This window comes from Orcinus orca, chromosome 1, assembly GCF_937001465.1.
Source record: "Orcinus orca chromosome 1, mOrcOrc1.1, whole genome shotgun sequence".
NCBI classification, from domain to species: Eukaryota; Metazoa; Chordata; class Mammalia; order Artiodactyla; family Delphinidae; genus Orcinus; species Orcinus orca.
In genome coordinates, this window is record NC_064559.1 from 132,522,072 (window position 1) to 132,542,083 (window position 20,012).

The 20,012-nt window shown below is 36.6% G+C and overlaps 1 protein-coding gene across 2 annotated transcripts in view; it reads left to right on the plus strand.

The window, feature by feature from the left end:
• Window positions 1-20,012, plus strand: part of HFM1 (helicase for meiosis 1) — a 128,951-nt gene that overhangs the window by 86,126 nt on the left and 22,813 nt on the right. For both annotated transcript variants that reach the window (XR_007478961.1, XM_033432488.2), the window contains exons 30-31: window positions 14,130-14,210; window positions 14,457-14,572. Coding sequence is in view for 1 of the 2 variants with exons in the window: in XM_033432488.2 (XP_033288379.2) it covers window positions 14,130-14,210; window positions 14,457-14,572 (197 nt within the window). In the remaining variant the exon portion in view is untranslated. The remainder of the gene's footprint in view (window positions 1-14,129; window positions 14,211-14,456; window positions 14,573-20,012) is intronic.

The following is a 20,012-nucleotide window of genomic DNA, read 5'->3' on the forward strand; positions in this document are numbered from 1 at the left end:
GTTTTTGGTGTCTGCCCCCAGTGGCTTAGGCTGTTTCAGTGGGTTGTGCAGGCTTCTTGGTGAAGGGTACTAGTGCCTGTGTTCTGGTGGCTGAGGCTGGATCTTGTCTTTCTGGTGGGCGGGACCACGTCCAGTGGTGTGTTTTGGGGTGTTTGTGACCTTATTATTATTTTAGGCAGCCTCTCTGGTAATGGATGGATGAGGTCGTGTTCCTGTCTTGCCAGTTGTTTGGCATAGGGTGTCGAGCACTGTAGATTGCTGGTTGTTGATTGGAGCTACGTCTTAGCATTGAGATTGAGAGCTTTCGCCGTGTGATATTACGTGGAGCCGGGAGGTCTCTAGTGGATCAAAGTCCTGAACTCGGCTCTCCCTCCTCAGAGGCACAGGCCTGATACCCAGCTGGAGCACCAAGCCACACGGCCAGGCACATGGGGAGTTTCTTGCCTTTTGGGCATCTGAGATTCTGCCAGGATTCAGTAGGTGTTCTGTAGGAGTTTTTCCACATGTAGTTGTATTTCTGATGTATTTGTGGGGAGGAAGGTGATCTCCATGTCTTACTCCTCTGCCATCTTGAAGGTCTCCCCACTAATTTTCTTTATTCTACATTATACACACAACAAAGTCTCAGGTTAACAACAACAAAGTGCACTTTTTTTTTTTTTGGTCACACTGTGCAGCTTGTGGGATCTTAGATCCCTGACCAGTGATCGAACCCATGCCCCCTGCTGTGGAAGCACAGAATCCTAGCCACTGGGCTGCCACGGAATTCCCCAAAGTGCACTCTTAATGTCATTATTAAAAATACTTTAAGGTTTTTATGGTAAATATTTTTATTCTTAGACTATATCTCACTAGGCATGTATAATCAAATTACTGTGTTTTAACATTACTTGGACTAGATCTTCTGTGTGTGGGTATCCCACCAACTGGCTACACATGTACTATTTTATTTATTATTTTATTTTCTGTTGTTTGAATAGTTTTTAAGAATTAATTCTGACGGATAGTAATGTAAAACATTTACAGTGTTCCATAGCAAATCTACAAAACAAACACTAAATGTTGTTAATACTTGAGGCATAGGCAGTCTACCATACAGCTCTTCCTTATTCACTTGGTTCTATTTTCACTGCTTTGTGAAAGGCCCAGTAAAGGGAGCAATTAACAGGTACTGGGGAATGTGAGAGCAGCAGCTACCTACCAAAGTAATCTAAACAGTCATGTTCTCTGAATAGTATAGGTAGTTATAATAAACAGTAATTGCAGTGAATGATGGCAAAAGAGGACATACAGAACTACTCTGTGAGCCGAGGAGCACTCATCCTCCTCTTTAAAGAATTCAGAGGAGCTTCTGGGTAGGATGAGGTAATTTGGGACAGGCCAATGCTCTGATAGCAGCAATTATAAAAGCCTACATAAGTTATAAAAATTACAATTTTTAGGACATCTATGAAAGCGAACTAAAGGCACTAAAATTCCAGAGAGGGAGAGCCATTCCAGGGCTGAGGAGTCAAGGATCCATAGGCTCTTAATTAAAAGGCCGGGTAAGCCATGCCTTAAAAAGGGTTTATATGATCAGCTACTAACCATGTTTGCCTGACAGAGAAAAAAAGAAACCCTCTATGGTGGAATATAACATAATCTGGAATCTGTAGATATAATGTCTGCCATACAATAAAAAAATTGTGAGGCTTGCAAAGAGGAAGGGCCATATGACTCATAATTAACTATATAAGAAAATGAAGCAACTCTGTGGATGATTCAAATGGTGGCGTTGGCATTTAAAGATTGTAAAACAACTATGATTAATATTTTCAAGAAAATAGAGGAAAAAAAAGACGAAATGAATGAAATGATGGAAATTTTAACCAGAAAATTGGAATCCATACAGAGATTTAAGTGAACTTCCTAGAACTGAAAAATAAAATATCTGAAGTGAAGAACTCTTTGGGTAGGTTTAGTAATAGATTGGATATGGCCAAACACAGGATTTGTGAACTGTTAGACATATCAATAGAAAATGTCTAAATGGAAGCCCAGAGATAAGAGAACAGAAAGAACAGAAAAGAGCATAATACTCAAAGTGCTAACATATGCGTAAAGGCTGAGAAGCACTGTAGAGAAAGAATGGGACAAATGCAATATTTAAAGAGACAATGGCTGAGAACATTCCAAAATAATGAAAGACATCAACTCACAGGTTTAGAATTTCAGCAAACCCAAGCAGAGACAAATACATAGAAAACCACACTGGGGCACAATATAGCAGAACTGCTGAAAATCTTCAAAAGCAAACACAGAAAAACTACACACTACCCTCAAAGGGCAACAGTGAAACTGATAGCTAACTTCTCAGCAGTGATGATGGAAACCAGAAGATAATGGAACAATAGCTTCAGAATGTTGCCAGCCTAGATTTCCATGTGCAGTGAAAAATATCCTTCAAAAATTAAAGTGAAATCGAGACATTTTGAGAAAAAAAATAACTGAAGGAATTAATTATTACTGCTAAATTTATCAGCCAAATTTATTGGATTTGGTTCTTTGAAAAGATGAATAAATTTAAGAAGTCCCTACCAAGACTGATAAAGAAGAGATAAAACATGAATTAACAATATCAGACTTCCCTGGTGGCATGGTGGTTAAGAATCTGCCTGCCAATGCAGGGAACATGGGTTCAGGCTGTGGTCCAGGAGGATCCCCCGTGCCGCAGAACAGCTGGGCCCATGTGCCACACCTGCTGAGCCTGCGCTCTAGAGCCTGTGAGCCACAACTGCTGAGCCGCATGCCACAACTATTGAAGCCTGCGTGCCTGGAGCCCATGCTCCACAAGGGGAGAGGCCACCACAGTAAGAGGCCTGCGCACTGCAGTGAGGAGTGGCCCCCACTTGCCACAGCTGGAGGGGGCCTGCATGCAGCAACGAAGACCCAATGCAACCAAAACTAAATAAAATAAATTAATTAATTTTAAAAAAATATCAAGAATGAAAAAGGTGATATTATTACAGATCCTACAGGCGTAAAAAAAACCCCAACAAGATATGAATAACTTTATACCAATAAATTTGACATAATTTGGGTAAAAAGGAACAAATACCTTGAGGAGAAATCTTACCAAAACTGACAGAAGAAATAGAAAATCTGAGTAGTCTTAACACTAATAATGAATTTGAAGCAATTTAAAAAAAAATCTTTCCATAAAGAAACCCTGAGCCTTAGATAACTTCATTGGTAAAATTTTCCAAATATTTAGGAAGAAATAACATCAAACTTACCCAAACTTTTCCAGAAAAAAAGAAAGAATATTTTCTAATATTTTAATTTTTTTGAAGGCCAGCATGACTTTGATTTCAAATCCTGACAAGGACATTAAAAGAAAGAGAAATTATTCATCAGTCTATTCATGAATATAAATCCAAATGTTCTTAACAAAATATTAGCAAGTGGAATCCAGCCACATATTTAAAAAGCATAATACAGCACAGTTAAGTATGGCTTATTCCATACATGCAAGAGAGCCTTAGCATTTAAAAATGGATCAATATAATCCTTACATTAACAGGGCAAAGAAAAAAAAGGAAAAAAAACATGTGATCCTCTTGATAGATGTCAAAAAAACTTTGACAAAAATTCAATGTTAATTTTTCATTAAAAATATATAGCAAATGTATATATATAGCAAATACACAATAGTGAAATATTTTTAAACTTTTCTATTTAAATGGAGAATGATGAATGTTCTCTCTTACTATTCAATACTTCTTTTCAACATTGTGCTAGAAGTCCTAGTCAGTACAATTATATAGAAAAAGAAATATAAGGGATAAGGGTTAGGAAGAAAGAAATAAACTGTCATTACTTGAAAGCAACATGATTATGTACCTAGAAAATATAAAAGACTCTATGGACACACTATTAGAATTAATATATATATTTAGAAACATCACTGGATAAAGAGTCAATATTAAAAATTGTACAATAACATCAAAAAAGAATAAAATACTTAATAAATTTAACAAAATAAGTGCAAGATGTGAACACTGCAAACTTCAAAACACCATTGTAAGAAATTAAAGAAGACCTAAATAAATGGAAAGATATGCCATGTTCATGGATTGGAAGTCTGAATATCATTAAGGTGGCAACATTTCCCAAATTAATTCACAGATTCAATACAGTCCTTATCAAAATTCTAGCTTTTTTTTTTTTGGCAGAAATTCACAAGCTGATTCTAAAATTCATATGCAAATGTAAGGGACTCAAAATAGCCAAATGAATCTTTAAAAAAAAGAACAAACATGGAGACTCACAATTCCTGATTTCAAAACTTACTATAAAACTACAGTAATCAAGGCAGTGTAGTACTGCATAATCAAGGCAGTGTAGTACTGCATAATAATAGACATATAGATCAAGAGAATATAATTGAAAGTACAGAAATAAATCTATACATCTATGGCCAATTGATTTTGAACAAAGATGCCAAAACAATTCAGTGGGGAAAGGATAGTATTGCAACAAATAGGGCTGGGCATCTGGATAAACAGTTGAATTAGTTTGAACCTCTACTTCATACTATATATAAAAATTTTCTCAAAATAGATTAATGACCTAAAGATAAGAATTAAAACTGTAAAACTCTTAGAAGAACACATGGGTGTATATTTTCTTGACGTTGGATTAGGCAGTAGTTTATTAGATACGACATCTGAAGCTCAAGCAACCAAAGAAAGAAAAACAGATGAATTGGACTTTATCAAGGTTAAAAATTTTTGTGCTTCAACTGACACTATCAAGAAAGTGAAATACAACCCAAAAGATGAGAAAATATTTGCAAATCATATATCTGATAAAGGACTAGAATCTAATATATATAAAGAAATCTTACAACTCAACAATAAAAACACAAATAACCCAATTAAAACTGGTCAAAGAATTTAAGTAGACATTTTTCAAAGAAGAGCTACAAATGGCCAATATACAACATGAAAAGATGTCCAACATCATTAATCAATACAGAAATTCAAATCAAAACCACAGTGTGGTATCACCCAGTAGGATGGCTTTAATAAAAAGATGGACAGTAACAAGTGTTGGCAAAGATGCAGAGAAATTGAAACCCTCATGCTTTGGTAGTAGGGATATGAAATGGTGCAGCTGCTTTGGAAAACATTTTGTCAGTTCCTCAAGAAGTTAAACATAGAATTACCCAGGAATTCCTCCTCTAGGTATATATCCAAACAAATTGAAAAATATTCATACAAAAACTTGTACATGAATGTTTATAGCAGCATTATTCATAACAGCCAAAAAGTAGAAACAACCCAAATATCCATCAACTAATAGATAAGTAAAATGTGGTACATTCATTCAATGGAATATTATTCAGCCACAAAGAGGAATAAACTACTGATACATGCTACAACATGGATGAACCTTGAAAATATTATGCTAATGAGAGAAGCCAGTCACAAAAGATCAGATATTGTATGATTCCATTTATGTGAATGTCTAGGATAGGCATATACATAATGACAGGAAGTAGATTAGTGATTCCAGCGGCAAGGGGTAGGAAGAAATGAGGAGTGACTACTAGTGGGTTCATGATTTCTTTTTGTGGTGATGACAGTGTTCTGGAATTAGATAGTTATGATGGTTGTACGACCTTGGAAATATACTAAAAACCCACTGAATCATGTACTTTAAAAAGGTCTTTGTGGTATGAATTCTATTTCAATTAAAAAATTTAAACATCAGTTGTATTACTACTTACCAGCAAAAAAAATGATAGAAATCATAATTCTGAAAATACCATTTACAATAGCATTAGAAATCTCAAATATCTAGTAATACAGTAGCAAAAGATGAAAGACCACACTACAGGAAAACTAGAAATCTCATGGTGTATATGTTTAGATATAAAAAAGGAAGAAGGTTTCTGTCTATCTTTCAATGACTCCCTTTTTCTTAGAACTGACTGCCACATCACAGAAGTAGGTTGTTTGTCTTGTTTGTACTGCATTCTCCTCGGACCCCCGTTCTGGCCACTATTTTTCTGACAGCAAAATTATCAGGAGCCAGGGTGACCTTCTTTCATTCAGTTCAAAGTCCAAATTCCTAGAAGAAAAGAAATACCTCAGTTTAAGAAAGACAATTTAGAATTAGGACTGCACTAAGAGAATATAAAATCAGAGCTGTCGGTGGCCATCCTTTACCATGTACAGAAATAATCAAAGTTAGTTGGACCATGTAAGAGAAGACTAAATCAGAGGTATGGAAAGAAGCAAAGGTGAGAAGGCCAGAGCTGAAGTTCTGATGACTTTCCATTTCTTGGTTTCAGTCCCTCGTGATGCCTAGCTGCATTGCTGCTTTTGGATTCTGTGAGATAGCTATGTTCATGTAATACATTTCCACCACCCACCACATGGGTTTTTTTTTTAATAGCTTGAATTGTTTCTGTTGCTTGCAACTGTAGTGAAAATTACGGTGTTTACTATACTTCCTACTAGCATGAGACTTTTTTTTTTTTTTTTTTTTTGCGGTACGCGGGCCTCTCACTGCTGTGGCCCCTCCCGTTGCGGAGCACAGGCTGCGTCCCGGACGCGCAGGCTCCGTCCCGGATCAGCGGTCATGGCTCACCGGCCCAGCCGCTCCGTGGCATGCGGGATCCTCCCAGACCGGGGCACGAACCCGCGTCCCCTGCATCGACAGGCGGACTCTCAACCACTGCGCCACCAGGAAAGCCCTAGCATGAGACTTTTATGAGAGCAAAAGTCCCCCACATTTTCAGCATAACCCTGTGGAAAACAGATAAAAGATGCTCCCTATCAGGCAAATGTTTTATTATACACATACCCCCTTCACATACATATATTATATATAAAACCATCCCAAATCTTATGAACATTCTGATTATATAATTCAGTTCTTATGTGCAAATTCAAGTATCCCCAAATAAAGTTGGATAATTATACCTTTATATATAACATACATACACTATCTGCATTTTCTTTCTCAGTAACTTACACAATGAAGGGGTCATAGATTTACCATACTAAGGTTGTGACAACAGCCTTTTCAAAACAATACAGATTTCAGTTTTTCTGACCTCTTGTCAGACCATTTTATTAAATGATAAAAACTGATATTTTGTTCAGAGAATATAGTTGCTAAATGATTGTTTCCAAATGTGCTTGTAGGTTCAACAAATATTTTAATATTTTATATTGTCAAATTGTAGGACCATATTTAAAAACAGAAGTATGCACCTTAGAGTACAAATATAATTAGAAATTTTTTTATGCTTCCTACAACTCTTTCAAAAAATTTTATTTTTTAGTTGTTTCTCACAGTTATAGTCCAAGAGATAAAATTTTTGTAAAATTTTAGGAAAAATATTTTTGCTATTTTTAAGATTAGGCAGTGTGAAAAATACACCTTTTTCGTTGTAAATTTTTTTAACTTTTATTTTTATCATTTAAACTTCTTATCCTTTAAATGCATTCTCAATAAGAAATATGGGCTTTGTTTACTTTGAAGAAAATTGATTTGACATTAATAAGTTCATCTGCATTTGCTATGCCATTTTGAGTGTGAAAATTTAATGTACTTGAAGAATGCAAGGATAAAACCAGTGCCCAAGCAGTTTGGAAGTGTGCACATTTAAATAGTAGTCAAAAGGCGTCTGCTTTTCTTTGTACTCTTTGGTGTATACATGCATTAAATTGCAAAATCAAGGACTCCAATTCATTAGTGCTATCCTTTTCTTGATAAATAACAAAATGATAGTGTAATATTTGACAAAAAAAATGAAAGGAGATTTGCTTTCTCATTTAAAAAGTAAAATTATAAATATGATTAGCATATATCAGGAACTGCAAAATAAAAAGTAATATTCTTTTAAAAATATTAATTCCAGTAGCTTATGCACAGACCACATTATTTGAATTTATAGTTAGGATGTGAAGCTGTGTCAGGGATGCCTCCTATTTTTAATTTTTTTCTGGATTTTTTTTTTTTTAAGCAACTGACCCTTACCCCACTGGTCATTATCGACCCTGTTAAAGTAATTCTAAGTATTTACTTCAAATATATTTCTAGTTCACATTAATGATTTATTTTGCTTTAAATACTTGGAAACGGGAACTTTAAAAACATGTAAATTAATATATTATGTGACAGAACTAAGAAAAAATATGCATTTCAGATTATGATAGTGATGGGGTATGGGATCTGTTAATTTTACACCTAAGTGTACAGCTTAGGTCAGTTTTCTCTCAGAACCTTATTTTTCCCTCAGAACCTTATTTTTCCAATTGACAATCTCTGTAAGCTTGTGTTTGTTAATAAGACAAATTCAGACAGTTCTCAGACTTAGGGAGTGGAGTTGCACTTATATATAAGTGGAGGAGCACTTATATTTTCTAAGTATCATTTCTAACAGAAATACAGTAGAAGTTTTGTCACTTAGGTAGTAATAGCCGTATGCTAGTATTCTGTAAACAAACTTGTATATAGTTCTCATTCCTAGCAAGACTTGCCAACACTGCCTTGAAATTTTGGGGTGTCCCCAGAATCTCTATAATTAGATTTCCAGATCCTAGTTAGTTTCCACCACTGGGAACAAATGTGTATAGTCATTGTGCACCATCTTGTGGTAATGTTTAGAAGTTCATCTATTAGAAATTGTTGGATAAGGGACAAAGTGACTCCTTATCACTTACTTCAAAACAACAACCTTCAAGGCGTTTCCTCCTATTCTTCCCACCCCACAAACTGTAGATTACTTCCCTAAGTAAATTAAATACATTATATGGGGAGAAGTAAGGCAGCTAGTATAACTAGTAAATCAGGGTGGTTGAGAGATCAGTCTCTGGAATTAGACCACCTGAATTAGAATCTCAAATTTGCTACTTATTATTTCATAGTTTTGAACATGTTACTTAACCTCTTTATGAATTAATTTTCTCATCTGTGGAGATATAGTAGGACTGCTGTATAGGCAGACAACCAAGGATGAAGAGACATTTGAGGAAAATTTGGAACATTTGAAAGAAAGCCCAAAATAAGTAAACAGAAAGTGGACGAAAGAACAACCGGATAATTCAGAGATGTAATAAAACGTAATATAAACTAATCAGTAACATCAGAGAAATTAAAGACTAAATTGAAACCATAAAACAGAAGAGCATGCTGTGAAAAAAATAAAAATTAAAGAAGAAGAGCGAGCACAGGGAAGTAAAAATTATGATTTGAAAAAAAAAAAAAACAGCTTAGCTGGAGAGCCAGAAAATAAAATCAGTATAATCTGAATGAAAGCAAAAAGACAAGGAGACAGAAAACATGAGACAAGAGGGCAATCTGGAGTCTGATACCCTACTAATAAAAGTTTCAGAAAGACAGAACAAACAAATCAGAATAAATAATTTGAGAAGATTCACTAGACTTAAAGTGAGACATATATCTGCGCATCAAAAAGGCTTACTTAGTGCTGGTTAGGATGAATGAAAGAAGATCTACAAAGGAAGCAATGTTTCAGAACATCATGGATAGAGAGAAAATCATAAATGTTTCCAAGGAACAAAAATTGAAGTAGTTTTAATGTTTTTATCAGCAACACTGGATGGTAGAAGACAGTGGACTTAAAAATCCAGGGGGAAAATGATTTCCAACCCCGTGTTCTATACTCAGGAAAACTATTAATTAAGTGTGAAAGTAAAATAAAGACATCTTAATACATTCAAGGATTCAGAAAGTTTAACTCTCATACATCCTTTCTCAGGCAGTTGTTCTAGTATGAGCACAATCAAACGAAGCAGTTAACCAATAAAGAAAAAGTCAAAGAATCCAGCAATAGTGGATTCAGCCCAGAAGCTTAATGAAGTTCCAGGATGACAACTATAGCACAGGCCTAGATTGCATTGGGAGGAAGATGGAGGGCTCAAGAAAGGAGGTATATATTGGGGGAGTAAATGGGTGAGGTGTTTTCATATAGTTGCCTTTATCTTTGAAATATTGAATGAACTAAAGAAACTTTAGGTAGATATTGCTAGACTAAAAGTCAGTAAAACTTCAGGGAAAATAATATGTTTCTCAAGAAAGAAAAGCACTCCACTTGATTCTGCATTAAAAATATTTTTACCTTCTATGTATCTCTCAATTTTCTTTTTTTTTTTTTTTTTTTGCGGTACACGGACCTCTCACTGTTGTGGCCTCTCCCGTTGCGGAGCACAGGCTCCGGACGCGCAGGCTCAGCGGCCAGGCCTCACGGGCCCAGCCGCTCGGCAGCATGTGGGATCTTCCCGGACCGGGGCACGAACCCGTGTCCCCTGCATCGGCAGGCGGACTCTCAACCACTGTGCCACCAGGGAAGCCCTTAACTAGCTTTCTTGTATCTACTCTGTTCTCTCTCAAATCTGTTCTCCATACTACACTCCATAGATTGCTTTTTTCAAAATGCAAATTCAGTTATGTCCCTTCTTTGGTTAAAACACTTCAGTGGCTCCCCATAGCTCCTAGAATAAAAGATCCACATCATTAACATCCACTACAAGGTTCCATACTAACACTAAGTCAATCAGTTCCTAAGTAGCAGTGGGGTGCCAGCTGCTATGTAGTCTTGCCTCACCTCCATAGGATTGACTGGTAAAGACACAAGAGACCCAAATATATTTAGACAGTTTACTACTTACACAGACAGCAAAACATGATCAGCATGGTATCAGTTGCATGGATCCATAATCCCAGAGGATGACACTGAACTGGAGGGACCAGATGAGAATGATGGGTTGCTTTGTTTTTGAGGAGTCAACTCTAGGCTGCAGCTAAGCAACTTTATAGCCTACAGCTGTACCTGAAAGGGTCAAGGTAGAAAGTCCTATGCCTTACTAGAACCAGGAGACGGATGAGAAACTGCCTCATGGCAGCCTTATGCAGGATAGGCAGCCTCCTGCAAGCTAAGGAGGCAGATGAGAAATAGCCTTTAACAGTTCCTCGCAAGACTGCCTATCTTGACATGTCCCAGGGAGGATCAGAGGGCATTCTGTAACTAACTGAGCCTTGCCTAGGTGGAGACATGCAATCACCAGGGTGCCATGGTGGAGCTGTTTCCCTAGGAATATAGGCTGATCTTACTACCACTGTAGTCTCATCTCATGCACTCTCATTTTTTGAGCATCAGCCACATTGACCTTCTTTTAATTTCTCCACATGTCATGCTTTTTCTTGTTTTTGAGCTTTTTCTTGAAAAAAAGCTTTCTCTTGAATGCTTCTTCATATGCTATCCCTTTCTTTCTCCTACCCTTTGCCTTGTTAATGCCATTCTTTTTTCAGTCCTCAGTCCAATTATCACTTCATTAGGAAAGTCTTCCAAGACATTCCTGACCAGGACCATTCCCCCTGTTATGTAGCATTGTGCCCCTCTCCTTCATAGCACTCAGAACCATTTTATATTTACTTGTATAATCTTTAATTAATGTAATAATAGAGATAATACATACACTAATATATTAGTTTATTACTTAATTTTAAAATGCTATCACATACGTAATTTCATTTTATCTTTTTACCTCTGTGAGGTAACAAAACAGGTAGTATTATTTTTTTTAATAAATTTATTTATTTATTTTTGGCTGCTTTGGGTCTTCATTGCTGCGTGCGGGCTTTCTCTAGTTGGGGCGAGCGGAGGCTACTCTTTGTTGTGGTGCACGGGCTTCTCATTGCAGTGGCTTCTCTTGTTGCGGAGCACAGGCTCTAGGTGCACAGGCTTCAGTAGTTGCATCACACGGGCTCAGTAGTTGTGGCGCACGGGCTTAGCTGCTCCGCGGCATGTGGGATCTTCCCAGCCCAGGGCTCGAACCCGTGTCCCCTGCTTTGGCAGGCGGATTCTTAACCACTGCACCACCAGGGAAGTTCAAAACAGGTAGTATTATTTTTAATCCCTGCTGTTGTTGTTGTTTTTAACAGAGAACAATCCATATTAGAACTCATGTTTTCTTACTCTAGTTTAGGGTGCCCTGTACTTCACCACTGTGTTTTTCATGTAAATACATTAAATATAAAGCAGCATACAGTAGGTGAGAGGGGCAAAGAAAATGCCATAAGGGCTTGAAGGAGAGAGAAATCACTTCCAATTTAGGTGATCAGTATAGATCTCCATGATAGAGGTGCCATTTGAGTTGGTCGTGAAAGCAGATAGATAGGCTTCTGGTAGACAAAGAAGGGTCTTCTAAGACAAGAGGTAATATCAAAGGTACAATCATAGAAAGGCTTGGGACTATTTGAACACTAATGGCAAGTGAATGTATGTTTTTGGATGTAGGGTTAATATGGGTGCTAGAAGGGAGGCTAGAATTACATTGTAGAGGACCTTAAATATGGAATTAATTTTGTTGGCAGCAGGAAGTAACTAACGTTTCTAAGTGGGCAAATTATCTGATCAGAGTTGAATTTTGGGAGGATTAATTAAGCAACAGCATATAGATAAATTGTAGCATGGTAGGACTGGATTCAAGGAAAACAGAGATCATGAACTGGGGCAAAACTTCTCAACCAGTAAGCCGTGACATACCTTGTAAAGTATAACGTTGAAACCTTTCAGACAAGGATCACTAAGAGCATACCTATATTTGAGGAAAGTTAGGTATTTTTTAATTTGCTGCAGCAAAGGAGAGCACAGCACCTGCAGAACTGTGGGTCATCTCAGGGAATTGCGAGGAGCCTATTATAGGAGTTCAGCTTGTGCCAGGTGATTCTTAGAAGGGTTTGGGAGAAGCAGAGGTCAGTTCTAGATTGGGTGCTATCAGCAAGTGGGATATTGGATATTTTGGTATATCTTATCTTGGAGATGGGAGAATTAAAAAAATAGTAGTCATTTGTGTTAGCCAGAAGAGGGAGATGTTTAGTTATTTTTGTGGTTCTTCAGCATCCTTGTCTCTACTTTCAGAAATAATTACACAATAGTCTTATATCTGTCTTCTACTATGATCATAGAGTGGCCTTATCTGATTATTGTTTATATTCTGCCGAAATTGTTTATGTTCAGTTGGGAACACTATGGTTCAGCTGTCAGCTACCAGCTGCCAGGGTTATTTTATTACTTTTTCAGTACCCAGTACATTGATCTGCTCAGCCCCCAAGGCATCTAACCAGTTGCCTCATATGGTGGGCAGCCTTATTCATTTACCCCTGGGTGCTATACATATATTATCATTGTTCAGATGTGCCATGCCTTGAAAAAGTTGACTGAGCAACACACTGAAAATGAAGAGTAAAGGACCGAGAAAGATTACAAAAGTTTTCAGAGCTCTTCACTACCTCCAACATTTCTAATTTAAAATCTGTGCTCCAGCAAAAATAAACTGATGTGTTTCTATAGTCTGTGGTTGGTTGCCTTTGGATATTATGCTGTCTATCTGGAACATCTTCCTCTGGTCCCCTTCTCATGTCCAGATCCTGTCTGTCCTTCAAGGACCACTTCAAATGTCTCTCCCTTCTCCCATGTTACTCGGAGAGTTAAAATCAAGAAAAAACCTACTTAAATATAATAAATGAAGAATAGATTATATATTTCGATATATTAATTCTAGCTTAGAGGGGTCAAGCTGGAAGCAATCTCTCCTTTCTATGAATTCATATAGCAAATTTGTTTATATCCCTAAAGCACTTATTTCTAACATTTATTAAATATGCATCGTGTCCTATCTACTAGCTGCTGTCAGTGGTACCATCAAAATGCCATGAGGTTTCCTTCTTTCTGGGTTCTTCAGGCTTAAGTATAAAGTAGAAATAAAAGTTTCAAAACTCCACCCTCATTCTTATCTCATTCAGCAGGAGTTAACTGATGTTCAGTGATATTTGGTTCTATTTATATCAGGGAGGTTAAGAGAAGCTTATAGGTGACTCAGTGCTCCTTGTGAAAAGCTGGGATGGGCCCCATAGTGGGCAGGGACTGATTGTTATCAGAATATCTTTTTAAAAATACATATTAAAGGGGTTAACTTTTGAGGGAGTGTGAAAATCATAATCTTTTTGTACTGCCAGAAAGGACAGAGCTGGATAAAAATTAATTATAATTAGTCACATTAATAGATGTAGTGAAAAAGAGGCTTTCTTTTCTTATATTAATTTAGGAATGACTGCCTGCAAAAAACCTGGGAACCGAGAATGTAAACATCACTGTAAAAATAAACATACATGTGGACACGACTGCTGTGAGTTCCATAAAACAAGTTTATTTCAGGTTTTAAAAATTGAAAGGTCATTGAAGAATAGTAATAATATCCTAATTATCTATGTATGATATTTATATTATGCAGCTTATAACTCAAATGATTTTCTTTCTTTTGTGGTTAACATTTTTAAAAAGTAAATATTAGATTAGAAATTTTGAAGAAATTTGGCTTTATATGAACAATACATAAAGTTTAACTTAAACAATCTAGAATTTCTTCTCATAGGTAAAAATGGAGTTGCACAGAAGTCAGAAATGAAAGAGTCAGCAGTTTCTTCATATTTATCTGATTTAAGAAACAGAAATGCTGTTTCATCTCTTCCTCCAGTGAAACGTCTAAAGGTTAGTTTTAATAACATTTATCCCTTGTTCTGTAATTAAATGTATATGAATATCCCTTTATTCTGGGTATCAGGTAGGTATCCACAGAGTACTTTAGAGTTACATAAAGGCTTGAGTAGGAAAATGACTGTTATTCATAATACTGTTTCTATAGGAAAAGATACTATAGTTTTTAATAATTAATCTATAAATCCACTTTTGGTGCATAGGGGCATAGTGATACATCCCTTTGCTTCATTAGCCTTTTTTTTTTTTTTAAACCAGAGAAGAGGGATATGTAGCTTGCTTTGGTTCAGCAATTGAAACTAGAAACTCTTGCCCTTTTGTGGCTCCATCTGTGGTGGACTGCGCTGGAAAGTCTGAAGTTGATTTTGCTTGACGAACATAGATGAGTACTGAGCAAGAGTCTCCCTTTCAAGTGGTGAAGAAATGGGAGTCGCCACTGGTTGATAGGCTAGTCACTAGCAGACTTACTCTAAGCCTAAGTCATCATATCCAGGGCAAAATAATTGATCAGGCCACAAAACAGAACGAAGAAAATGGCAGAGTGCCTGATTCTTTTCTAGGTCTTTTTTTTTTTTTAAACATCTTTATTAGAGTATAATTGCTTTACAATGGTGTGTTAGTTTCTGCTTTATAACAAACTGAATCAGCTATACATGTACATATATCCCCATATCTCCTCCCTCTTGCATCTCCCTCCCACCCTCCCTATCCCAAACCCTAGGTGGTCACAAAGCACTGAGCTGATCTCCCTGTGCTATGCGGCTACTTTCCACTAGCTATCTATTTTACATTTGGTAGTGTATATAAGTCCCTGCCACTCTCTCACTTCGACCCAGCTTACCCTTCCCCCTCCCCGTGTCCTCAAATCCATTCTCCACATCTGCGTCTTTATTCCTGTTCTGCCCCTAGGTTTTTCATAACCATTTTTTTCTTTCTTTTTTTTAGATTCCGTATATATGTGTTAGCATACAGTATTTGTTTTTCTCTTTCTGACTTACTTCACTCTGTATGACAGACGCTACGTCCAACCACCTCACTACAAGTAGCTCAATTTCATTTCTTTTTATGGCTGAGTAATATTCCATTGTATATATGAGCCATGTCTTCTTTATCCATTCATCTGTCAGTGGCCACTTAGGTTGCTTCCATGTCCTGACTATTGTAAATAGAGCTGCAATGAACATTGTGGTACATGACTCTTTTTGAATGATGGTTTTCTCAGGGTATATGCAATGCCAAGTAGTGGGATTGCTGGGTCACATGGTAGTTCTATTTTTAGTCTTTTAAGGAACCTCCATACTGTTCTCCATAGTGGCTGTATCAATTTACATTCCCTCCAACAGTGCAAGAGGTTTCCCTTTTCTCCACACCCTCTCCAGCATTTATTGTTTGTAGATTTTTTTGATGATGGCCATTCTTACTGGTGTGAGGTGATACCTCGTTGTACTTTTGATTTGCATTTCTCTAATGATTAGTGATGTGGAGCATCCTTTCATGTGTTTGTTGGCAATCTGTTTATCTTCTTTGGAGAAATGTCTATTTAGGTCTTCTGCCCATTTGGGGATTGGGTTGTTTGTTTTTTTGATATTGAGTTGCATGAGCTGCTTGTAAATTTTGGAGATTAATCCTTTGTCAGTTTTTTCATTTGCAAATATTTTCTCCCATGCTAAGGGTTGTTTTTTCATCTTGTTTATGGTTTCCTTTGATGTGCAAAAGCGTTTAAGTTTCATTAGGTCCCATTTGTTTATTTTTGTTTTTATTTCCATTTCTCTAGGAGGTGGGTCAAAAAGGATCTTGCTGTGATTTATGTCATAGAGTGTTCTGCCTATGTTTTCCTCTAAGAGTTTTATAGTGTCTGCCCTTACATTTAGGTCTTTAATCCATTTTGAGTTTATTTTTGTGTATGGTGTTAGGGAGTGTTCTAATTTCATCCTTTTACATGTAGCTGTCCAGTTTTCCCAGCACCACTTATTGAAGAGGCTGTATTTTCTCCACTGTATATGCTTGCCTCCTTTATCAAAGATAAGGTGACCATATGTGCATGGGTTTATCTCTGGGTTTGCATCCTGTTCCATTGATCTATATTTCTGTTTTTGTGCCAGTACCATATTGTCTTGATTACTGTAGCTTTGAAGTATAGTCTGAAGTCAGGGAGCCTGATTCCTCCAGCTCCATTTTTATTTCTCAGGATTGCTTTGGCTATTCAGGGTCTTTTGTGTTTCCATACAAATTGTGAAATTTTTGGTTCTAGTTCTGTGAGAAATGACATTGGTAGTTTGATAGGGATTGCACTGAATCTGTAGATTGCTTTGGGTAGTATAGTAATTTTCACAATGTTGATTCTTCCAATCCCAGAACATAGTATATCTCTCCTTCTGTTTGTATCATCTTTAATTTCTTTCATCAGTGTCTTATAGTTTTCTTCATACAGGTCCATGTCTCCTTTGGTAGGTTTATTCCTAGGTATTTTATTCTTTTTGTTACAATGGTAAATGGAAGTGTTTCCTTAATTTCTCTTTCAGATTTTTCATTAGTGTATAGGAAGGCAAGAGATTTCTGTACATTAATTTTGTACCTGGCAACTTTACCAATTTCATTGATTAGCTCTAGTAGTTTTGTGGTAGAGTCTTTAGGATTCTCTATGTATAGTATCATGTCATCAGCAAACAGTGACAGCTTTACTTCTTCTTTCCGATTTAGATTCCTTTTATTTCTTTTTCTTCTCTGATTGCTGTCACTAAAACTTCCAAAACTATGTTGAATAATAGTGGTGAGAGTGGACAACCTTGTCTTGTTCCTGATCTTAGTGGAAATGGTATCAGTTTTTCACAATTGAGAGAGGTTGGCTGTGGGTTTGTCATATATGGCCTTTATTATGTTGAGGTAAGTTCCCTCTATGCCTACTTTCTCGAGGGTTTTTATCATAAATGGGTGTTGAATTTTGTCAAAAGCTTTTTCTGGGGCTTCCCTGGTGGTGCAAGTGGTTGAGAGTCCACCTGCCAATGCAGGGGACACAGGTTTGTGTCCCGGTCTGAGAAGATCCCACATGCCACGGAGCAGCTGGGCCCGTGAGCCATGGCTGTTGAGCCTGTGCATCCGGAGCCTGTGCTCTGCAATGGGAGATGCCACAGCAGTGAGAGGCCCACATACAGAAAAAAAAAAAAAAAAGCTTTTTCTGCATCTATTGAGATGATCCTATGGTTTTTCTCCTTCAATTTGTTAATATGGTGTATCACGTTGATTGATTTGCATATATTGAAGAATCCTTGCATTCCTGGGATAAACCCCACTTGATCCTGGTGTATGATCCTTTTAATGTACTCTTGGATTCTCTTTGCTAGTATTTTGTTGAGGGGTTTTGCATCTATGGTCATCAGTGATATTGGCCTGTAGTTTTCTTTCTTTGTGACATCTTTGTCTGGTTTTGGTATCAGGGTGATGGTGGCCTCGTAGAATGAGTTTGGCAGTGTTCCTTCCTCTGCTATATTTTGGAAGAGTTTGAGAAGGATAGGTGTTAGCTGTTCTCTAAATGTTTGATAGAATTCTCCTGTGAAGCCATCTGGTCCTGGGCTTTTGTTTGTTGGAAGAGTTTTAATCACAGTCTCAATTTCAGTGCTTGTGATTGGTCTGTTTATATTTTCTGTTTCTTCCTGGGTCAGTCTCGGAAGGTTGTGCTTTTCTAAGAATTTGTCCATTTCTTCCAGTTTGTCCATTTTATTGGCATGTAGTTGCTTGTAGTAATCTCTCATGAACCTTTGTATTTCTGCAGTGTCAGTTGTTACTTCTCCTTTTTCATTTCTGATTCTGTTGATTTGAGTCTTCTCCCTTTTTTTTCTTGATGAGTCTGGCTAATGGTTTATCAATTTTGTTTATCTTCTCAAAGAACCAGCTTTTAGTTTTATTGATCTTTGATATTGTTTCCTTCATTTCTTTTTCATTTATTTCTGATCTGATCTTCATAATTTCCTTCCTTCTGCAAACTTTGAGGTTTTTTTGTTCTTCTTTCTCTAATTGCTTTATATGTAAGATTAGGTCGTATTTGAGATGTTTCTTGTTTCTTGAGGTAGGATTGTATTGATCTAAACTTCCCTCTTAGAACGGCTTTTGCTGCATCCCATAGGTTTTGGGTGTTGTGTTTTCATTGTCATTTGTTTCTAGGTATTTTCTGATTTCCTCTTTGATTTCTTCAGTGATCTCTTGGTTATTAAGTAGTGTATTGTTTTGCCTCCATGTGTTTGTATTTTTTACCTTTTTTTTTTTCCTGTAATTGATATCTAGTCTCATAGCTTTGTGGTCAGAAAAGATACTTGATATGATTTCAATTTTCTTAACTTTACCAAGGCTTTATTTGTGATCAAGATATGATCTATCCTGGAGAATGTTCCATGAGCATTTGAGAAGAAAGTGTATTCTGTTGTTTTTGGATGGAAAGTCCTATAAACATCAATTTAGTCCATCCTGTTTAACGTATCATTTAAAGCTTGTGTTTCCTTATTTATTTTCATTTTGGATGATCTGTCCATTGGTGAAAGTGGGATGTTAAAGTCCCCTACTATGATTGTGTTACTGTCGATTTCCCCTTTTATGGTTGTTAGCATTTACCTTATGTATTGAGGTGCTCCTATGTTGGGTGCATAAATATTTACAATTGTTATATCTTCTTCTTGGATTGATCCCTTTATCATTATGTAGTGTCCTTCTTCGTCTCTTGTAATAGTCTTTATTTTCAAGTCTATTTTGTCTGATATGAGAATTGCTACTTTTGTCTGATATGAGAATTGCTACTTTTGATTGCTTTCTTTTGATTTCCATTTGTATGGAATATCTTTTTACATCCCCTCACTTTCAGTCTGTATGTGTTCCTAGGTCTGAAGTGGGTCTCTTGTAGACAGCATATATGTAGGTCTCATTTTTGTATGCATTCAGTCAGTGTATGTCTTTTGGTTTAAGCATTGAATCCATTTACATTTAAAGTAATTATCGATATGTATGTTCCTATTTCATTTTCTTAATTGTTTTGGGTTTGTTATTGTATGTCTTTTCCTTCTCTTGTGTTTCCTGCCTAGACAAGTTCCTTTAGCATTTGTTGTAAAGCTGGTTTGGTGGTGCTGAATTCTCTCAGCTTTTGCTTGTCTGTAAAGGTTTTAATTTCTCTGACGAAGCTGAATGAGATCCTTGCTGGGTAGAGTAATCTTTGTTGTAGATTTTTCCCTTTCATCACTTTAAATATGTCTTGCCACTCCCTTCTGGCTTGCAGAGTTTTTGCTGAAAGATCAGCTGTTAACCTTATAGGGATTCGCTTGTATATTGTTTTTCCCTTGCTGCTTTTAATATTTTTTCTTTGTATTTAATTTCTGATAGTTTGATTAATATGTGTCTTGGCATGTTTCTCCTTGGATTTATCTGTATGTGACTGTCTGTGCTTCCTGGACTT